Here is a 20,488-nt window from a genome sequence, read left to right on the forward strand (position 1 = left end):
GGCAGAACTCTAAAGAAGGTAGACCACCATTCCCGCGCAAGACAAGAGGCCCGCGAGGGAGAATGCTCAAATCTAACACAGCAAGTCGATTTTCAGTATCGCCAAGACGAGCAAGAGAGCGAAAGCAAAAACTTAAGAGGATATACGCCAACGAGCAAGGACACGAAATATAAACATGACAAACGCGGGAAAAATGAAAAGATCATCACAACTTCATCACGTGGCTACGGAGAACTGAGTCCACAGCATAGAGACAGGACCAAGTGGCCCAACCCAAAGCCTAGGAAATGGGACCAAGCGAAATGGCAGATTAAAATAACGCAAGTAGAAGAAAATGAGGACAAGGTAATACTAAACAGAAATTCGGTATTAAAGTTGTTCAAATACATCCGAAACCTAAAATATATCAAATCAGAAGATTTATTAGTGGTAGAACCAAGTCATAGAAACACCAAGGCCAGAACTTACTTGCATATAGCGTCAACGAAGTTAAAAAACACCCTCCTTGAAAATAAAAGAGAACTAGAAAACATGGGATACGACTTAAGGGTGTACCAAGTGACGCAGACAAAGCAAAAATATGACAACAATGATAGGAAGAGGAAAGAATCTCCAGACAAAAACTTAAATAAACAGAGTAACTCCAACTTACAAACAAAGAAAAGTTACACAAGTTTCGGAGTTAAGGAAAAGACGGAAGAAATGAAAAAGCGAGAAGGTCAAAAATCATTGAAGTTAAAGGAAAACATCCAGTATGGAAGAAACCAGACAGAAGACAAGAGACTCAGCCATAGTGACATGGAAACATCCTCGCGAAAACAGGAACGAAAACAAGAAGATCCAAGAAACATTCACAGAGCCAGGGAAACAGCGACTCGCAGGGAACAAAATCAGGAGCAACAACAAAATAAAACTGAGAGCGAACCTTCACTAAAATGTGCCCCAATGAAAGGAATATGGTCCTGGCTGCCAAAAGCACTAACAGAAAAGAAGCAAAAATAGCAGTTTCCTGGAGTCGAGCACATTCAACGAGGGAAATGCAAGGGAGGAGAACAGAAGCAGACAATAAAAATGTGCTCGTGGAATACGAGAGGACATCTTCACCTCCTATCGGCTAGCGACATGACTTTAGGAGCATATGATTTAATATGCCTCCAAGAAACCTGGCTGTGTGAACCACCCTCTATGCGAGGATTCGATTTAATCTTGGCACCCGCAAATAAGGGCCGTCTGGGAAGACCATCTTCAGGGCTCCTGATCGCCTGCAAAAACGGAAGTGGGATCACACTAGACAAGACATTGATTAGTAACCTGGAAATACTGATGGTGAAAGCCTCATGGACTCGCAAGACAAATAACAAAGAAAGCTATGGAAAAACACCATTAATTATAGCAAACGTCTACTGGAATCCAGCATCTACAGAAACAACTACCTTCCTGGAGAAAGTTGAAGAAGCACTGGATATAGCCATGGCGGAACACTTAGTAAACCACTTCATGATCTGCGGAGATCTAAACGCAATATGCTCTACAGATCCAGAGAAAGGAAGCAGTCAAGTAAACAGACAGCGGGGAGAACAGCGCGGAATACTATGGACCCGTCTGATGAAATCAAGAAATCTGCACAATTTACAAGAAGCCTTCTCAGACCCAAAGCATCTGCCAACATGGGAAAGAAATAATTCAAAGGCAACAATAGATTACATGTTCGTCACAGAACCGATCTTGGCCATAACAAAAGACTTTGGAATAATTAGAACAAGGGCCAGTGATCACAATTTGCTCTCAACTTCTTGGGAGGCATCAAGCCCCCCGAATGACTACATGAAAGCCGATATCATAGTCAACGGACAAGGCAATCGATTAAAACTATCAAAGGAGCACATTGTGGAACTAGAAAATCGATTTAATTCCATGACGGAAATAGCGGAGGAGAACAAAACTAACTATATCCCTCTTCTAACAAAGTACAAAAAAACTACATTTGTAAAAAAATTTGGTGGAAACCCACCAAAACATGTGTTCGATAAACCTTTGGTGGAGAAACGCCGCATCCTTCGCAAAATCCAACGAAGAGCAAAAATTAATGATACACCGGCAGCATACGAAGAAGCAGCGGCGGCAGCAAAGCACTACAAAGCCTGGGTTAGAGAACACAGGTTAAAACTCTACCAACAAGACTCGGAAAACATCTTGAAAATGATTAGTGGGAGAAACACAAGAGAATTTTGGAGCACCTTGAGAGCCACGACGGACGTTCAAGAAAAATCATTAATAAATGAGGTGGGAGAAACAACATGGGTAAAACACTTTGAAACAATGTACTTGGCTCCAACGAAACCCTCTAGCGAACCCGTTGGACACGAGCAAGGCCCATGGCTAAAAGTAGACGACTCCGAGGAGATCCGACTAAAGATATCAAGTCTAAAGAACTCAAGAGCCCCGGGGCCCGACGGGGTCACAAATGTGGACTTAAAAACAAATCCTGAAGAGTGGGCAAGTCTTCTGAGTAAAATCTTCAGAAAATGTGCGGATTTGAGAACTATACCGTCGTCCTGGAAATCAGCAACAGTGGTACCCATTTTCAAAAAAGGTGACAAAAAGAATCCAATGAACTATAGACCAATTGCGCTCCTCGATGTCATAGGGAAAGTGTTTGGAGCAATGTTACTAGACCACTTTAAGCGATGGGCAGCAAAAGCTCCTTGTGAAGACCCATTTCAAACGGGATTTAAGAAAAACATGGGCACGACGGCCAATATTCTACTCCTTTCTGTCCTGAAAAATAAAGTCCTGGAAGGGGGCCCTAGCATCTTTGTGGCTTTCATCGACCTGACCCAGGCCTTTGATCGTATAGACAGGGCAAGGCTCTGGTCTAAACTGGAGGAATGGGACTGTCCTGCAACCTTGCTGAACCCAATTAATGCACTATACACAGACACCAGCATGCGGATCCGTTTGGACCAAAACGGCTTATTATCAAACCAGATACCAACAGCTAGAGGTGTGAAACAGGGGTGCCCACTGGCCCCGGCCTTATTCTTAGCATTTATTGGTGATATAAATGGCTCAGACACAACTATACGATCTTTTCCACCGAAAATTTGTAAAACACCAATAACGAGGCTCTTATATGCGGACGACCTAGTACTTTTGGACCACACTCCCGTGGGACTACAGCGACAAATGGCAAGTCTGCAGAAGTATATGCAAGAAAACCGGCTAGAAATCAACATCAAAAAAACCAAATTGCTGAGATTCGGGAAGGCGACTAGAAAAAGCAAAGGACCGAGCTTAAATCTGGAGGGCGAACTAATTGATACAGTCTCGGTCTTTAAATACCTAGGAGTCACATTAGACAGTACAAAACAAGACAAAGCCATGCAAATAGCACTAACAACGAAAGTAAACCTAATGGCAGCCCAAGCCAGGGCAATAGATAGAAAGTTTGGCAGATACTCGCTGATACCAGTGCGAGAATTTTACAAGAAAAAAGTTATGCCAACTCTATCATATGGAGGCGATGCCATGATAAACCTGCCTTTAGATATCTGGACAAAAATGGAGTCAAAGTTTTGGAGAAAAGTCCTCATGCTGCCTAACTCAACATCAGGTGCCGCGATTCGTAAAGAGCTCAGCTTGCCGTCCCTTAAAAGCTCTGTTGAACAGGCAAAATTGATGCTTTATAGGAAATGCCGGATGGCGGAGCCTCCATCAATTTACAATTTGATAAATCAGGAACTCGAACGAACCAATACTGGAAGCCTAATGAAATGGAAAAACGACAACATCCAGGTGTTGGAACAAATTCAGGAGAACGAAGAAACACTAACCACCAACCCGAAATTAGTCCTTAAAAAACTAAGAGAATACGATTGGATACGAACTCTGGAAATTGCAGAAAAAAACAAGTTAACCGCACATCTGCCTCCAAACGTAAAAAGACTAAACGAAATACAAGAATTCATCAAAAAATTCCCTTGTAGGAAGGGGAGAGACATGTTACTACGTGCTCGCCTCAATCTCTTGCCAACAAACGAGATCTTGGCAATAAGAGGCAAAACTGAATCCAATTTCTGTCGTTTTTGCAATATACAAGAAATAGAGTCAATACGTCATTTATTGCTAAAATGTGCTGCAAACCAACAAGTAAGAAGCCGTTACCTGAGACATATTTTTTCGGACTTTACTATAGCTGACGAAGACACTTGTTGGGCTCGCTTAATGGGAGGAGACAAGACAAAATGGCAGATAGCTACGTACAAAATACTAGAATCACTAAATCTGCCACGGGCATAGTCCGCGAGGACGGCACATTTTAAGCAACATTTTAAAGCAACACTTTTAGCGACAGCACCAGCTTTATGCGAATTTTACGACAAAAAATCATTTTTGTAAAAATCTGTTGATTAAATACAAAAAAAAAAAAAAAAAAAAAAAAAAAAAAAGTGGCAATATTGAAGCCAACAGGTGAGAATAGTGATGTTGACCAACTGAGTGACGAAACTCAAATGAGTATTCCAGGTGGCTAGTTGTTGTCCAGGTGAACCTCTGAAAGAAATATTAAATCAGAGTGATATTCGCAACTATCTACGTGAACTAATCTCAATGCGATAGATCCAAACAGAGTGAGCAACAGGTTAGGTGGCTGTGGCCCCTATAATTAATACAATCAATGTAAGCCCAGCCAATGTTGATAATTGTAATAAAACGTGTAGCATTTGGCAGGTAGCGGTACATAATGCGATGATATTACCAAGCTGAATGCAACTTGCGCCTTGCTGAAAAGTAATAAGTCTTTACATAACTCTGAAGCCATAAGCAAGACTAGTAATAATCTCGAGCTAGACACCGTTAAGGCATTAGAAATTAAATCCGATTCAGGCATTGACTGCAACCCCCCATTAAACAGAACTACTCTTATGCAAATAACACCATTTACCACTCACAATGATTACATCTGACAATATCGTAATCATGGATAAGCTTGAAGATAGATATCAAGTGACTTCTCATGTATGGTTCCAATCTGACCATAGCCTATTTATTAAAATATGAAAATTAGATTTTTAAATTCGGCTATAGCTGCAATGAAATTGACATGAGGCAAAATAAATATCCACAAGTAAGTATGAAACAGAACCCAGTAACTCGAGCTAACATACTAGTAGAAAAGAACATTCCTCCTCACTTACCTCTGCCTTTAAAAACAACACAAAGAGAAGGACCTGAGCCTAGTATTGGTAATAATGTTACACAAGTTGATGAACCAGAAAACAAAACAGGATATTGGCATTGGTTACCCACTATTTTTAAGACCCACTTTGCAGGCACGCCACCCTAATCAATGTTTTCTGTGCTCATGGAACACCAGAGGTTTTAATCATTTGTCGGCAGACGACCGGCTGCTAGATAATATCCATCTTTTTCAAATTATAGCGCTACAAGAGACATGGATCACGGAACTATGTGAGATTGATATGCGCAGCACTGCTCAAGTGCAAGCCACAAAAGGACAGAAAGATAGCCCACAAGGTGGTTTACTCAGTATGACATCCCTGGTCATTAACCACCCTACACTTGTCCGCAATGATACTAGCTGTCCTAGTAAAAACGGACAATACACATTCAACCAAGATCATAAATATAAACATTTACGATCCTCCCAATAGAGTTGCCAAAAAAACTAACTGTGGAATAGTGAAGCAATTTCTTGACTCAAATTTGAAGTTGGAAGAACATTTTTTATATAGTTCATCAGGGGTGCAGGACAGCATTTTCTACAGAAAATGAAGTACATTCAATCTCAGAGTTCTGTGACCTTGTTAATTTAGTTGGCTGTGGACTCTATTTGGTCAGGCATACCACCGTAACCTACTGCAATTACTTAGTGTAAGGATTCACAAGTTGGCATAAATTCTCCACAAGGAGGGAGTCCCTTCTCATGAGGATAGGGAGGTGAGGCCGCTACCCAATAGTCCCCCTAAGGGTGGTTTAATGCGGAAGGACCTCGTGGGGAGGAACACCCCCTCTGGGGAGAAGAACGACCACCTGGGATGCCGCCCAGGAAATGCCATCACCACACATTCCCTAGTCCTACACTCCACATCCATACCTTCCTTAGGGAGCAAACATATGTATTATTGTCATAGTGATAAAGCCAACCAATTAGGAAGGACTGGGAAGAACATCAGAAGCATGTAGATTACACCTTCAACTACAACCACAAAGTGGATCACTGGAATCATGAAGAGCACCCCTGCGGCTATGCACTGCAGGTGATGACAACAGACAGAGGCGGAAACAGTCCTACATAAAGGAAACTGACTCGAGGTTGCCTTCGAGGAGCGAGGAACCCAGAGATTGAAATCCTGACAGAAGCAGGCAGAGTAGCAGACACTGGCGAGACACTGTAAGGGTCGACCGGGGACTCTGCAGGAGCAGATTCCTCTGCCCATCCTGGAAAGAACAGCAGTGGTGTAATCTTGGCCAGGTGAATCGACGGTCACAGAGATGCTGAGAGTGCAAAGGTGGGTTCTCCGCAAAAACGGCAAGGAGCTTGTCGGCCGAAGGAGAAGGCACCTGCAACCAGTAGAGCGGCAAACCCATTGCTGGAAGAACCAGAGCAGTGCCTGACGCTGTGTGAAGGTAAAAGGACACACACGAGGCCCGGCGGGAATACAGAGGGAACCGTTGATGCAGGGAACACTTCCTCGTTCCAATGGCGCTCATAAAACTACTGGCCATCAGAGAAGGGTCTCAGACCCTGACAAGATCTGGGTGTTTGTTGAGAAGCAGTGGCAAAGTGTGAGTGAAGTTGAAAGCATTGAGAAATAAACGTATCAAAGCATACCAAGAGAAGGGAGGCTATCTCTTGGTCCTGAACTGAGAGAGAAGATCAAGAAGCCAGAAGAAAGGAGTCATTCCCTCTGGTTCTTATTGAAGAGCATAAGGAGCTGTTCCAGGAGAAGGAAGCCATTCTCTTAGTGGTCAAGTTGTGCAAGGACTGGATGAAACCCGCAAGCCAGGGGAAGGGAGTCCTTCCCCCCTGGTAACTTTGATTCGAGAGAATAATCTCTTGAACGTTACCCAGGAAGGAGAACAGAGCCATTCTCCTCAAAGAAGGAACCTTTGTTAGTTTACTTTTTAGTTAAAAAGTGTGAGGTATAGAAGTAGGTTTTTGATACAGGACGGTGGAATTTTGGTATTGGACATTCTGAGAAACACTTAAGTATTTGTTTTGAGGCAGGGAAACCCCTCTTAGAAGTTAATAGTAAGGACCTTTTTTTTCACACACAAATAAAGGTCTAACACCAAAACCATGCCACCTTTAGCTTACTTCTTCTACACCCTTACATTAGTTTTGTGGGGTTTTCTCTAACTGTGCCTACCCCTGATGGGCCTTCCTATGTCAGTCACTCAAGCCTTGCGGGGGGCCTGGGGCTGTTCCATTTTTTTCTAGCAGAAATTATTTTTAACACTTTAAAGATCACTGTTCCCCAAGACCCTTGGTCTTCAGATGACATGAAGATTGATTTCTAAGTCGGGGATCCAGGGGAGACCTTTCAAGCTGTATCAATCAGGATATGCCAAGCACATGGGTGGGAGTCAGGGCTCAAACTGAACACTGATTAACTGAGGTTTTGACATTAGGTCCATGTCCTGGCAGCTCAGCTCTTCTCTGATTCGAAATGAATACCTCAAAAAGAGAGTTCCCTGGAATGCAGCTCTTGAACAGATTACCAGGCTGGAGCAGAAGAACAGGCTTATTTCTCTACAATGCAGCAGTTAAGGAGAGTGTTTTTTCTGCTTAGGTCTGCTTTAGGAGTGGCGCCAAGCCTGATTTGCATATGGTCTTTCTCCCTCTATAATGGCATGGCAGGCTGAAAAAACAAAGATTTGGTGATGGTTGCCCTGAGCAAACATAATTGGTATGATTTATTTCATGTCTTCCATCAATAACTCTTAAGTGTTGACTATTAGATGCAGATTGCAGTGTGAAAAGAATGTAGAGCCTGACTAATCTTCAGCTAAATATCTCTGCATAGGTTGAAGCTTGTGATCTCTTTGAGCAATGAGTAATGTTCAAAGTATTTGTGTAACCTCAATGCATTCAGAACTTGTTCAAGAGAGATTAATCATTTATTTAATAGACAGAATCCAGCCATACAAGCGTAGTGGTACACTTCAATCCATCTATCAACAGCTATTGTTACCTGCTCTTACAAAAAGCAAGATTGAAGGTGATTGTAGTTTTTCAGCACAGACAACCAGACTTTTGGAGTGCCTTTGTTGAAGAAATTCGACAGCCTGCCTCTTTGATGGTAATACAAAAAGGAATGAAAAATGTAAATTTAACTAGGCAAATTTAGCTAAATTAATTACACAATCCAAGTCATGGGTGGTCATCTGTTCATGCTGATCAATTAGCAGCTCAGTAGATTACATGCCTAGAATCAATTGAGTTTTCCATCGTGTGCGAAATAAATGATAGCTAAACAAGCATTTATAGGTTTCAACTCTAGATGTTACTTACGAAAATCTGTATTTTTCTTCACTAAGCAGTTTCTTCGAAATGACATTCTGCAAACTGAATTTAAAACAAATGATAAGAAAGCAAAACATTATTTCGTCAACATAAAATATAACTCTTCGCATGCTTCAATGTAAAGACCAATACTAATTGAGAAAACAAAACTACTGTTAACAGAATGAAAACTGAAAAGCTGGGATTAACTCAAAGTATCACACAGCATGGACCTTGACTAAAATTGTATTTTGAGATACATTTCCTTTTCCTCCAGCACTCATTTCCAACAGCACTCCCCCCTACTCCACTCTTCATCAGTTCTCCAAATTATTGCACCATCTCATTCTCTCCCTTTGAAACTCCATTCTTCTCTACTGTTAATCCGATCACCCTCTGTTTCCTGTACCACTCTCCATGCCCCACCAACTTGCTCTACTCATTTGGCAGGGTCAGTAGTATCCCACAATCTGTCTTTTCACTGCTCTTTGGGCCGCTGCATTTTAGGACTCATTTGTAGTGCATGTCAGCATCACCTCTGTATGGAGAGGCCTGTCATAGCACAGCCTCAGCAGAGCGACCAGTGAAAGAGTACCTTCCTGGTGATATTTGCAAAGAAGCTGGGCGAGGGGATCTCACACAGAATCCAAGAATGTACATGCACTCCCCCAGGAGATCTGTCAAAGTGCACAATATACTGCACTACAGACAAACCCAGGATATAGCGGGCTGCGACGAGCAAGGGCAGAAGGGAACTGTTGACAATAATTAAATAATGCAAATCCTGCTCTCCACATTTACAGAAAGCTCACAGTTGATCGACCGAAAATGCAAACAAGCAAAAATACACTGTTATTTCTTTTCCTTTGGTTGTGGTGTCTTCCTAATGAACACACCAAAAGTAAGGCTAAATCTCCAAATATGAATCATATGCCAGGAAAGCACCCAGTGTATGGGGATTTTTTTAAAATTGAAACACAAAGAAAAATGTAAAATCTTTACTGTATAAGACCAGGCTATAAAAGGGTGCAGGGGTTCAAGTCAATATTAGAAAATAAAGAAAAATGTCATAAATGAAGACTACATTAATTACAAAGCACCCTGGAAAAGAAAATATACATTGTTAATCCTTAACTTGATTGTTTTGATGCCAGACATTTTAAGTACACAAGGGTCCCAAACATTTTACTCTATGCAAATACAAGTGCTTGTTGGTGCAAACTCTTCTTTCATCTAGCTCTCCCCTGAAAAACCGATATCCTTGCTGCTGGGTGCAACCATTGTTGCTGGGCCTTGCTATAGGACAGGATCGGTAGTTGAATAGCATCCACTATGTTGATGACCATTCATTACAGGTCGTGCCTAAACGCAGCGAGGCTTGTACCAAGGATTTTCCAGGCCATTATTAAACGTTAGTGGGTGTTGAAGAAACAAAACACCTGTGCCGCAAATACTTTAACCTGTGTCTACAAAGAAATACCATTGTACTAGCCTTCCAAAGTGGATCTGTGCCTTCTAAGGCACAAAGCCTCAAATGCAAATGCTGAGATGCTGAGATTTCCAAATACTGCTCAATAGCTTGGTTACTTCGTACATCCAGTTTGGCATGTAAGGAAACAGACACAGATAATGATATGCCAGAATGGCATTTTTGTTATTGGAGGATGCCAGCAGGGCCATTCAAGTGAATTTAAAGATACATACACAATCTTTTGGAGAAAAAAAAACAATGGGAACTCACCAGTTCATTATGTTAGTGGATAGGGCAGCTGAAAAGCCCAGCATGTTGAAACTGTGTTCAGTTTCCGTAGATAAGGCCAGTCCGCCCATTACAGGCAAGAGGGACATAGTTACCACAAAGCCTGTGGAGAGAAGAGAAAAGCAGGCTATTGGAATAGCTACGTACACATTGAGACATGTAGCAATCTTCCAGTATTTGTAGGACTATTTGTGATTGGCTAGAAAGCCACCCAGGCCTAAAGTTCAAACATAAAACTCCAATGGAGGTGTAGAAACACAACCGCAATTTATACCGATATTTTAGAAATAGAAACATGATTTTAATAAAATGCAATGTCCTGCCGAAACGTTTTTTTCCACAATCATCTGACATACTCCTCCCATGCAGTTCCATTACCAAAGGTAGATGGCCTGGGTATGCAGATTAGGGCATGTATTTTTGAGCATATATCGATCGCAATTTTTATTCCAATGCATTTTACCTTTGATTTTCTGACATTTAGACACGTCAACCGCATGCATCTGAAACCGCCATCTTGCGATAAACGTAACCGTTTATCAAATCGCCCGAAGTTCAAGTGCCATGGCGGCAGTAAATCATAACGCCCGCCCATCAAGCGGACATCGCCATGTCCAACTGATATGCTGCAACTCTTGACATGACATTGGTGCACAACGTAGCTAAACGTCCGCAGCCAGCGACTACGCCATCACGTTACTGAATGCAAAACGCGGAAGATGGACACATGTGCATGTGCGCACACACACACACACACACACACACACACACACACACACACACACACACACACACACACACTTTACTAGCTTTTCCCAAAAAGATCAGTTACACGCTTCAATAATTACTCGTAGGCAGGAATTTTGTCATTATAGTTTCTAATAATAAAAAAAATAAAAATAATCAATAGAAGAACAGATTTTTTACTCCAAACCATAGTAATCATGTTTAGGTCGACGTTCATATTCGATGCAGTCTTTCAGATTCCATTCTTCGATTTTTTTAATCCCAGTACTTGAATTGTGCAATTGAAAGTTCAGTGGAGTAAAATAGAATTCCATTTAATTCCACCATCTATTTTCTCTTGAAGCACATGGCATTGCATTTGGGCAAACAAATTTGTTACACATCCGCAATAAAACTTTTCTCCCAGGGACAGGAGGAGGGGGAAAGGGGCTACAGGGCACACAACCAAGATGGCCGCTCTGCCTTGAGCTCCAGGTTCAAACAAATAGTGTCCAGTCTTTGGACACTCCCATCTCTTGCTGCCCGCAGTCCTGACGAATCAACCAATTTTTTGATTCCGGTTACCAAAGTTAGGGTTATTTACAACAACATATTAGATTCAAACCTCTGTTAAAATCAACCAAAATTCTTCATTCTGTGTTCAGATGGAGGCCAAAGATGTTCTACGCGTTTCTATGTCCAATGGTGTATGCAGACATCCTTCCACCACATCAGTGTGAGGGTACATTCGATACACTTGTCTGAGGGCATAATGTCTCTCGTATCTTTCGATGCAGTATTGGGAGGATAACTGGTGTCATACACAGTGTCATCCCGTTATTCTTCCAGTATGACGGAGGTGAGGGGCCGGGCACTAGGGATGATGTGTACATATGCCTCTACATTTTCCCCTCTGGTCGAGTCCTCGACCACCTCATACATCATTTTCACCTTTTCTTCACAATTTTCTTTGGAATCCATATCTTCGTCACCCCCCTCAGGTCAAATGCATTCTTTATGGGCTCATCCATACTCCAGGTCATATGGCAACACTTCCAAGTAGGTTGACAGACTACCCAACGTCCTACATAGTTCTTATGATCCTTGGGGTAATAAAACTTTTTTTCCTGGAGGTGCCAGGGGACGTCCTTTCAGGTGCTCATGGGTGATGCTTTCAGTCTGTATGCCCGTCAGTCAAAGCATTCACATCAATAATTATTTTCATCCCAACAGCTTTCTTTGCTGTTTTTTTACACTGTCCTATGATTATTCTCATAAGACAGAATACTAGCAATACTGACACTAGCATTAAATGCAGCGGCTTAAATGCATTTTCCAGCCAGGTTGGAAACCACGAGGACAGAGACAGGGACAAGAACTACTCATCATCTTGGGTCTCATCTACTCCATTTACGTATGCAGGGGTGACAGAATAGTTATTGCCCATGTCAGGGTTCCATTTTCTCCATCATGGGCAGGTGTTTATGTACTGCAAGAAGGCCCGATCTTGGCGCATACACCATCTTCCATTGCTGTAATCAAGTTCAGGACATACCGATTCTGGAGGGTCATATGTCTGATGGCCCTAAATTCTTCTATAATCGCATTGAATACTTGTATTGTCGTGTTTATTGTTGGTAACAGTTCCCACCTGGTTATTTGTAACCACTTGGTGTTGACTGCAGTCTGAATTTCTGGCATGAATATAGCTGTAAATATCACTGCCGTTCTACTGAACAGTTTATGCTCAGCTGCAATGCCATGATAGTTCTCTCTCTTCAGTGGGATGAGGTTAAGCAACCTCTTCTTTCTTTGGTGTGCATCCATTTTCGGAAACTCATCGATACAGAGATCACTTTGGGGAGTTACCAATGCAGGAACATTTAATATTACTATAGAGCATATTCCTCCCCAATTTTTAGGCAGCTGCATAGACGCTCTGGATCCACAGGCACAATAGTGGTCCATTGGCATGGCAGTTCCTCCATTCATTCCTGGTAAGTCAATTATCTGCTTGCATTCTTCGTTTTCGACAGCTTTATTCAAACACCCTGTTCCTGAAACACAATGTGGCAGTCTTCATTGGCAGTATGGATACAGGTGCTACTTCATTATTGAGTCATGTTAACAATTTCTTGGCCCATTCTTACAGACATTCATCATTCACCATTTACAATATCTGTACTGGTGCGGTCATCAATAAATGTGTGCCTCAGACTAGCATTCCATCTTTCCATTGTGTGCTGGTTGCTACTCATCCATATACTAATAGCTGAGGTCTCTCCCAGCATCTAGACAATCCTGGCGTTTCCCAAGCATCTACACAACCCAGTCTCTCTTGTTCAACAATTCTTATATGGTCACAAGTCATACCACCAAGTGAGTACATGAGCATCCTACTTTTCCAGTTTGTATGTCTTTCCATTGTGTGCATTTTTATGTATTTATCTTCATCTTTCTCGACCTCCATCATAGGGGTGACCATCTTCCTTCAAATTGTCCTCTTTTTGTACATGCTGCTAGATGGCTGAGATACTTTGCATCATGTACAGGTATTTTCTTGCAATTCATGTTTTGGCTGTGCTCAAGGCATAAGGGATGAGAGAACACACATAGCAGCTCTCATTTGATGTTCTCCTCCCCACCACCTTCATGTGCAGATACCACATATTCTTTTAATGGACAGAATTATCATATATGCATTTATATCCTCAAGATCTTCAGTATCTCTCTTAAATCAGATGTGTTTAAAAATATCAGATTAAATATGACTTGTGCTTTTATTAGGGATACAATAGATGTCTCATTGCTGAACACTTCATCTGCATTATTGCTCATTATTTGACGAAATGCTATGATATTAAGGATGCAAAGACAAATCATTGAACAGAATGAGGTAACACGAAGTATTTCGAATACACTTATCAATCCTCCTGCTGGCAGTGTGTGTCTTATAACTTTGAAAATTCCCATTCTTGTTTATCAATGTGTAACTCTTGTTACTCCTTAGAACAACCATAGTATTTTATAATAGAAATTGTAAGATAATTACAATAATGATCTGAAAATAATAAGACAGTTTTTAGGATTTCCCAAAAATGTAACATCGACATGTCATATTAATAAAGCTAGCTATGATTGCAGTATGCAAGTAAAAACAGCATACAAGAATGTGTGCAACATTGTTACAGGCAACATGAAGTGTTGGGGACTCTTCTTTAATTCTATTTCGCGTACATCATTGTCTCTTTTACCTATCTAGAATAGTTCTGGAACTGCTGCAAAGTTTATTAATTCTTTCCCTTTAGACTTGGCCATTTTGAAAGTTCAATGTGTCTATTTCGATAAGTCTTTGTTTTGGCACTTGGTACCTGATCTCATCATCCGTGGAGCTTCTTCTGTTGCTTCACTGTGAACTTGGGGCAGGAGGGGTCAGGGTCTCTCCTTTTTATGGCTTTATGTCATTCAGATGCAGCAAGGCTTTTCCTTCGATTTTCATTGCAGTGGGAGTGACCCCCTCTACTAGGTATAGTCCTTCAAAACTGGGCTTATTCCAAGTGTGTACAAATCTCCCTATAAGCACACGGTCCCCTGGGTACATGTTTTATTAAAAGTCAATGGAATGAACTATTTGACCGTCTTCTTCAACTCTTCCCTCCGATTTTCGATCTTTTAGGAAATAAAATAAACATTAGGTCATAATTTGTTAAATAATCCTGCACCTCATCACCTAATGTTTTTGCTACACTGTGAGCATCAGTTTCTACTTGAGTGGGAGGAGCAAGGGGTACTCTCATGCAGCGTCCGGTAACCAACTCATGAGGAGACAGGTGGTGATCTGAGACAGGCTGATTCCCAAGTGCAAATAATGCAAGGGGTAGGCAATGTAGCAATCCCTTCTTCAGGGTTATTTAAATCTTGGCTATCCTTTCCTTAAGGAGTCCATTTAATCTCTCACAAATTCCAGTCACCTGTGGGTGATAGGCAGATGAAAACCTGTTCTTTATGCCTAATAAAAGAGCAATCTGTTCGAACAATTCATTTACAAAATGAGCCCTTTTATCAGACTGCAGGAATTCGCACACACCCCATCGAGGAAACACCTTGCGTACCATTAACTTGGAAGCACACGTGGCATCGGGGAGCGTACATGGTCTGCCTCAATCCATCTCGAATAGGGACATACTACCACATACGATTAACTTGGCAGCACATGTGGCTTCAGGGTTGTGTACATGGACCTGCCTCAATCCATGTGGAAAAGTGACATACTACCACTAACATGTATCTATAACCATTGCATGTTTGCAACATATCCAACTAATTTATATGTAGATGCTGAAAAGGACCATTGGGTCTGGTGATTGCTCCTCTCACTGTTCTCAAAGTGTGCCCTACTGTGAACTTCTGGCATACAATGCAGTGCACAATAAACGGTGCCACATGTTCTATTAAATTTGGTGAGAACCAGTCTTCTGCGATCAGTGCAGCAGTACTCTCTCTAGTTGTGTGCACGGGGCAGTAAAGCTGCACTAGCGCCACCTTCAATAATTCTAGAGGCATAACTGGCTTTGCAGTACTATTCCATCAATTCTGCTCTTCTTGTAGTGCTCAATTAACTGTACAATGGACAACATATTGAAACGTTCTTTCATCATCATACATCGTCCTGACATTTGCTTAACACTTTCTACTTCAAAATAAGAAATATTTGGGAAATATGATGCCTTTTTGGCTTCAATGTCTGCAGCTTCGTTACAGTGAGAAATCATGTCTGCCCTCTTAGTATGGGCTGCTCATTTCACCATGGTGATAGCCAATGAGAGCTTTAGTACCTTAATAACGTCACTTAGGCGGAGTCAGAGTACACTGTCACTTCCTCATAATCATATCTCTGGAGTGCAGCGATAAACGCCACTAATTCTGCAGCCTGTACTGAACAAGGTGACAGCAGTCTCACACTTGTCACTACTTCAAATTTGCCGTTTCTTTTTAGCTTCACTAATGCTGAACCCGTATGCCTGGTCAATTTTCGAAGCACCATCTATGAATAGAATTTCTACCCCTCAGAGAGCATTTTCTCTAACATGGAGAAAATCATCATAGAACTCAATATATTTTGTGCAGGCATGTACATAGTCCTCCTTCCCTATTAATTCTGCTATGAATGTCGCTGGATTCACTACTCTACATCTAACAATTTTGATCACTGGGTTCCCCTTGGTAGGGGCCATAGTGCAGGGAGTGTGGTGCACGTTTTCAGTCTGATATTCATGGGGAACCCAACGCCATCTTAGATAGTAGCAGCCATATTAGAATCAAGGCCTTGGTTTGCGCTGAAGCCAGGACCGCAGGCCTAATCCACACATAGAAAGAAAGCATATGCATGCTGAAATAGGTTTTAGGTTGGGCACCTGTGAGAAAGGCCAGTGCTACAGAGCTTCATAGACCCATCACTGTCTTACGTTGCCAGCATTTGTATCCCAGATGGAATGCGATTTGCAAGACCACGAGGGGGTTGAGAGCTCTCTGTGAAAATCGATCCCACAAGAAGGAGGGCATGAGCCCCCTACCTTCCATGTCCCAGCTCTAAGTAATAGAACTGTCAACATCCCAAGGCCCCTAGCATTCCAATTTACCAGTCAGTCCCAGACCACCGACCATAACCCCCCAATCGTTCAGAAAAAGATCTGAAAACCGGGGTCAGTGATTTCACCATAGGTCACGCGATTTGTGCTTTGAGGTGCCGGGAGGGATAAAACAACATAGCAAAAACGAGGGTGGGGAGCTTTGGTCGGGCCCCAACGTGTCTGGAATCGAGCTGTAGTTTGTAAGAAGCGATGGCCTTGAAGTATTCGCTTAGCCCATGTCTGTAGTACCAGGTCCACATCAGGTTAGAAAGAGCCTGGATTGTTTTTTTCATATAATTGGCAATTCATTGTAGCTTCATGCCTGATGACGCGCAAGGAGGAACCCACATTCAAGATGGACAGAAGGCTGGTACCAATGGCCTGGCATCCCTTATGGAGCAGGTAGCCTATGTATACGGTCTTGATCAACCAGCCTTGCGGATTTGTACATTATATAATTTACATCACTGATGATGCTGTGAACCAGTGTTGCTTGTACTGATGTTGGCAGAACATTCCATGGCAGCAGAGATCTTTGCTGACTAATTCCTATTTTTGTGGAACTAAAACTTTGTTCTCCTTGCAAGAGGTGTGCTGGGCCTTGTTTCCCCTAGTGGGTTGCATTTTTTCTGGAGCGAGCGTTGAGGCGTTTCTCAACATACTTGCAATTGAGAAACTAGCAGCAGCTCATGCTTGTTTACAAGGATGATATCCTTTCATTACTGGGTCTAAATTTCTCTACTAGTATGGTCATTAGTTGAACTGAATCTTTTCGGCACTGTTGTGCTCTAAAATTGTATATTACCTAGATCCATCTGAAGGACCCTATTAAAGATCAATGGGGACTCACAGTATCCCTGACGCAGTCTTGTATGTTTCCAGTGCTGGTTTCTATACGAAGATGAGGTCACTATCTTGCGAGTCCTCATGAAGGGGGAATTGAAAAGAAGGCGTTTTTCAAACCTATGATGGTAAAATATTTGGTTTTGGCTGGGATGTTGCATAATATCGTAGCTGGATTTGGAAATGGAGGAAACTCTGCTTCGACAATATTGTTTAAGGGACGTAGATCCTGAATAAATCTCCACAACCCCCACCCCCTGTTGATTTCTTCACTGGGTACACAGCCGTTTTACATGGGGACCAATATTTCCTGCTGTACTAAAGCGGAAATGGTTTCAAATATACCTTCATCTGCTTCTCTGAACATGGGGTACTGCTTTTCTCGTGGCAAAATTGCTCCTGGTGTGAGCTTAATTTTAACTGCTTGTCATGATGCCTACCCCCGGGGACCCAGACCAAGTCCAGCAACCCCGGAAGCAGGCATCAAGTTATCCTAAGCAAGCCCAACAACCCCTGCTAGGGGCTATTTGGGTCCAGTCCTGGCGCCATAGGCGTCAGGCTCATAGATTAAAACTTACCTGATGCAGACCATGCTGCAAAATTACCTGATGCAGACCATGCTGCAAGAGCTCCAAGCCAAAAGAGGCTTGGAAGGGACTACTTTACTTAGGGACTATTTTTTTACTCGGGCGGGGCTGGGGAGGAATACTTACCTAGGACTACTTTGGAGGCTATTTAAACCACGCCCGAAGAGCAGCACACGCTTTGCGTTATTCTGCATCCAGCAGCGTAACGCTCACCGTGCCTGCAAGTCTGCATCCAGCCTTCTGCCACGCCCGCCTCGAGTTTGGAGCTCCAAGAAAAAGGGAGAAAGAAGGAGAAAAGGTTAGAACAAGAGCAATACCTTTCATCCTTACCTGAATTCCGATCCATCACGCCCTCGAGTTGGAAGAAAGAAGTTATTTTATGCGCGTCGCCTCACCTGCTGCAGCGCTGCGCTGCGCTGAACTCACCGGCCTTTGCAGCATCTTCACATTTCTCCGCATCCTCTTGCATGTTCCCGCCGCACTCCGGCACCTAAGGAGAAGACAAGAACAGCAAGGTGAGCCAAGGGAATACACAGAGGAATATTAGTTACACCCCCATAGACTTAACTGATTTTACAGCCGGGGGTACTATTCCTCTTCACGGGTCGGTGCAGCTTCCACTGCATCTTCGCCGAACCCCGGTGCCTAAGGGGAAACAAAAGGACAGCAAGGTGAAACAAAGGGACTAACAAGGGGAACCCTGCTCACCACAATAGACTTACCTGATTTTACCGCCGGAGGTATTATTACCCGAGACTTCATACTTTCTCTCAGCGCCTGAATAAGGGAGAAAGCAACAGGTTACATATTGACATTATTTTATTGAACTGTGTTGGAAAATACAAATCCTTACCAGAATACTACCGGTTGCCACGAGGAACTTTTCATTAGGGTCAAGCTGCAACCTGCAAGGAATCGGACAAGAGTGAAAGTCAGGCATTTGAACTCTTATGAACTTTATACTTACGGCGTCTTGCCGGGAATCTCAGAGTCAATATTGTTCTGGAACTCACCAATTGCTTTGAGCCAGTGAAGCAACTGGTCATCAACGCGCCCCTGCACTCAATTCAGGATGGAGAGCTCATCTTTTCAAACCATCAGGTGAGACTATAACAGGGGACATCAAAGGTGATCTGTGGGGAGAACGGCGGGGGAGGGGGATTTACGTTCAACTCCATGGGTGGTTAATGCCCTTTCTCCATTTGCAGAAGAATATTCCTACGGGCCAAGCAAACGAAGCTAGGTGGGCCAGTCCAGTCCGTCATCTCGGCCCTACGCGTCACATTGGTGGAGACCGCAGCTGTCCAGTTCCGATCGACGCCTCTGTGGGAGCCAGGTGAGCATAACAGAATGCAAAACCTACCCACAAACTCCCACCCGGGCGTTATGGATACCTCAGAGACTGACCAATTGGCCCAATAGCTAGGGGAACTGAGGGCTGAAGTGCATTCCGCCCGTCAAGAAACCAATGCTCTTAGGAGAGAACTGATTTTGTCAAAGGAGCAAACTGATGACCTTGCTAGGCAACTATTGCAAAGCCAGGCTGGACAAGCACCCCTACCTGGTTCCGAGGGAAATCCAGATCCTGTGTTATCAAGTAACCCTGTGCAAATAAACCTACCAGGAAATATTCCATTAGCTCCACCCGAACGCTTTGCTGGAGATCCCAAAAGGTTTGCCGTGTTTATGAACCAATGCCGCTTGCACTTTTTATGCAGACCTGGAGCCTTCCCAAACGATCAAGCCAAGGTAGCCTTTGTATTGTCATATCTCAGTGGCAGTGCAGCTGATTGGTCAATTCCACTAGTTACTCCGGATGACCCAATTCTTCGGGATTTTCAGGGCTTTCAAACGAGCATGGAAAGACTATTTGCCCGGCACTCCCAAGGACAGGCCCTGGATAACAAACTTTTGTGCCTCCGACAGGGTAACCAGGACCTTCTATCCTACATTGCAACCTTTAATAGGTTGACAGTGGAAACTGGATGGCCTGAGGTAAAACGTATCACGTTATTTCATTGAGGGCTTCGAGGAGAACTCAAGGATGTCTTGGCTCATGTCGTGAACCCGCCTCAAGACTGCGCTGAATATATAGACTTAGTTATCCAGTTAGATCACAGACTTCAGAACAGAAAGGCTGATCAAGCCAAGTTTGAGAATCGGGTGTTGGTCAAAACCCACGCAAACCCCAAAGGAGCAGATGCTTCAGAACCCATGCAAATCGGAGGGGTTAAAGGATCCTTAACCCAGAAGGAAAGAGAAAGAAGACGGCAAATGCAATTGTGTCTATATTGCGGAACTTCTGGGCATTTTCTACGGGATTGCCCTGGAAAACCACCCAAGAAGGTGGTAGGAGCTGCTGATAAAAGCCATTGTAACGCTCACCTGACTCCCACGGAGGCGCTGGTCTAGTCTG

At 42.9% G+C, this 20,488-nt stretch overlaps 1 protein-coding gene across 2 annotated transcripts in view; it reads right to left on the reverse strand.

The window, feature by feature from the left end:
- LOC138472141 (solute carrier family 35 member E2A-like) overlaps positions 1 to 20,488 on the reverse strand; it is a 729,883-nt gene that overhangs the window by 355,927 nt on the left and 353,468 nt on the right. For both annotated transcript variants that reach the window (XM_069610153.1, XM_069610154.1), the window contains exons 5-6: positions 10,269 to 10,389; positions 8,537 to 8,590 (exon numbers count right to left, since the gene is read on the reverse strand). In XM_069610153.1, the coding sequence (XP_069466254.1) occupies positions 8,537 to 8,590; positions 10,269 to 10,389 (175 nt within the window). The remainder of the gene's footprint in view (positions 1 to 8,536; positions 8,591 to 10,268; positions 10,390 to 20,488) is intronic.

The sequence above is a fragment of the Ambystoma mexicanum genome, chromosome 8 (genome assembly GCF_040938575.1).
Source record: "Ambystoma mexicanum isolate Mex_15411 chromosome 8, UKY_AmexF1_1, whole genome shotgun sequence".
Taxonomy (NCBI): Eukaryota; Metazoa; Chordata; class Amphibia; order Caudata; family Ambystomatidae; genus Ambystoma; species Ambystoma mexicanum.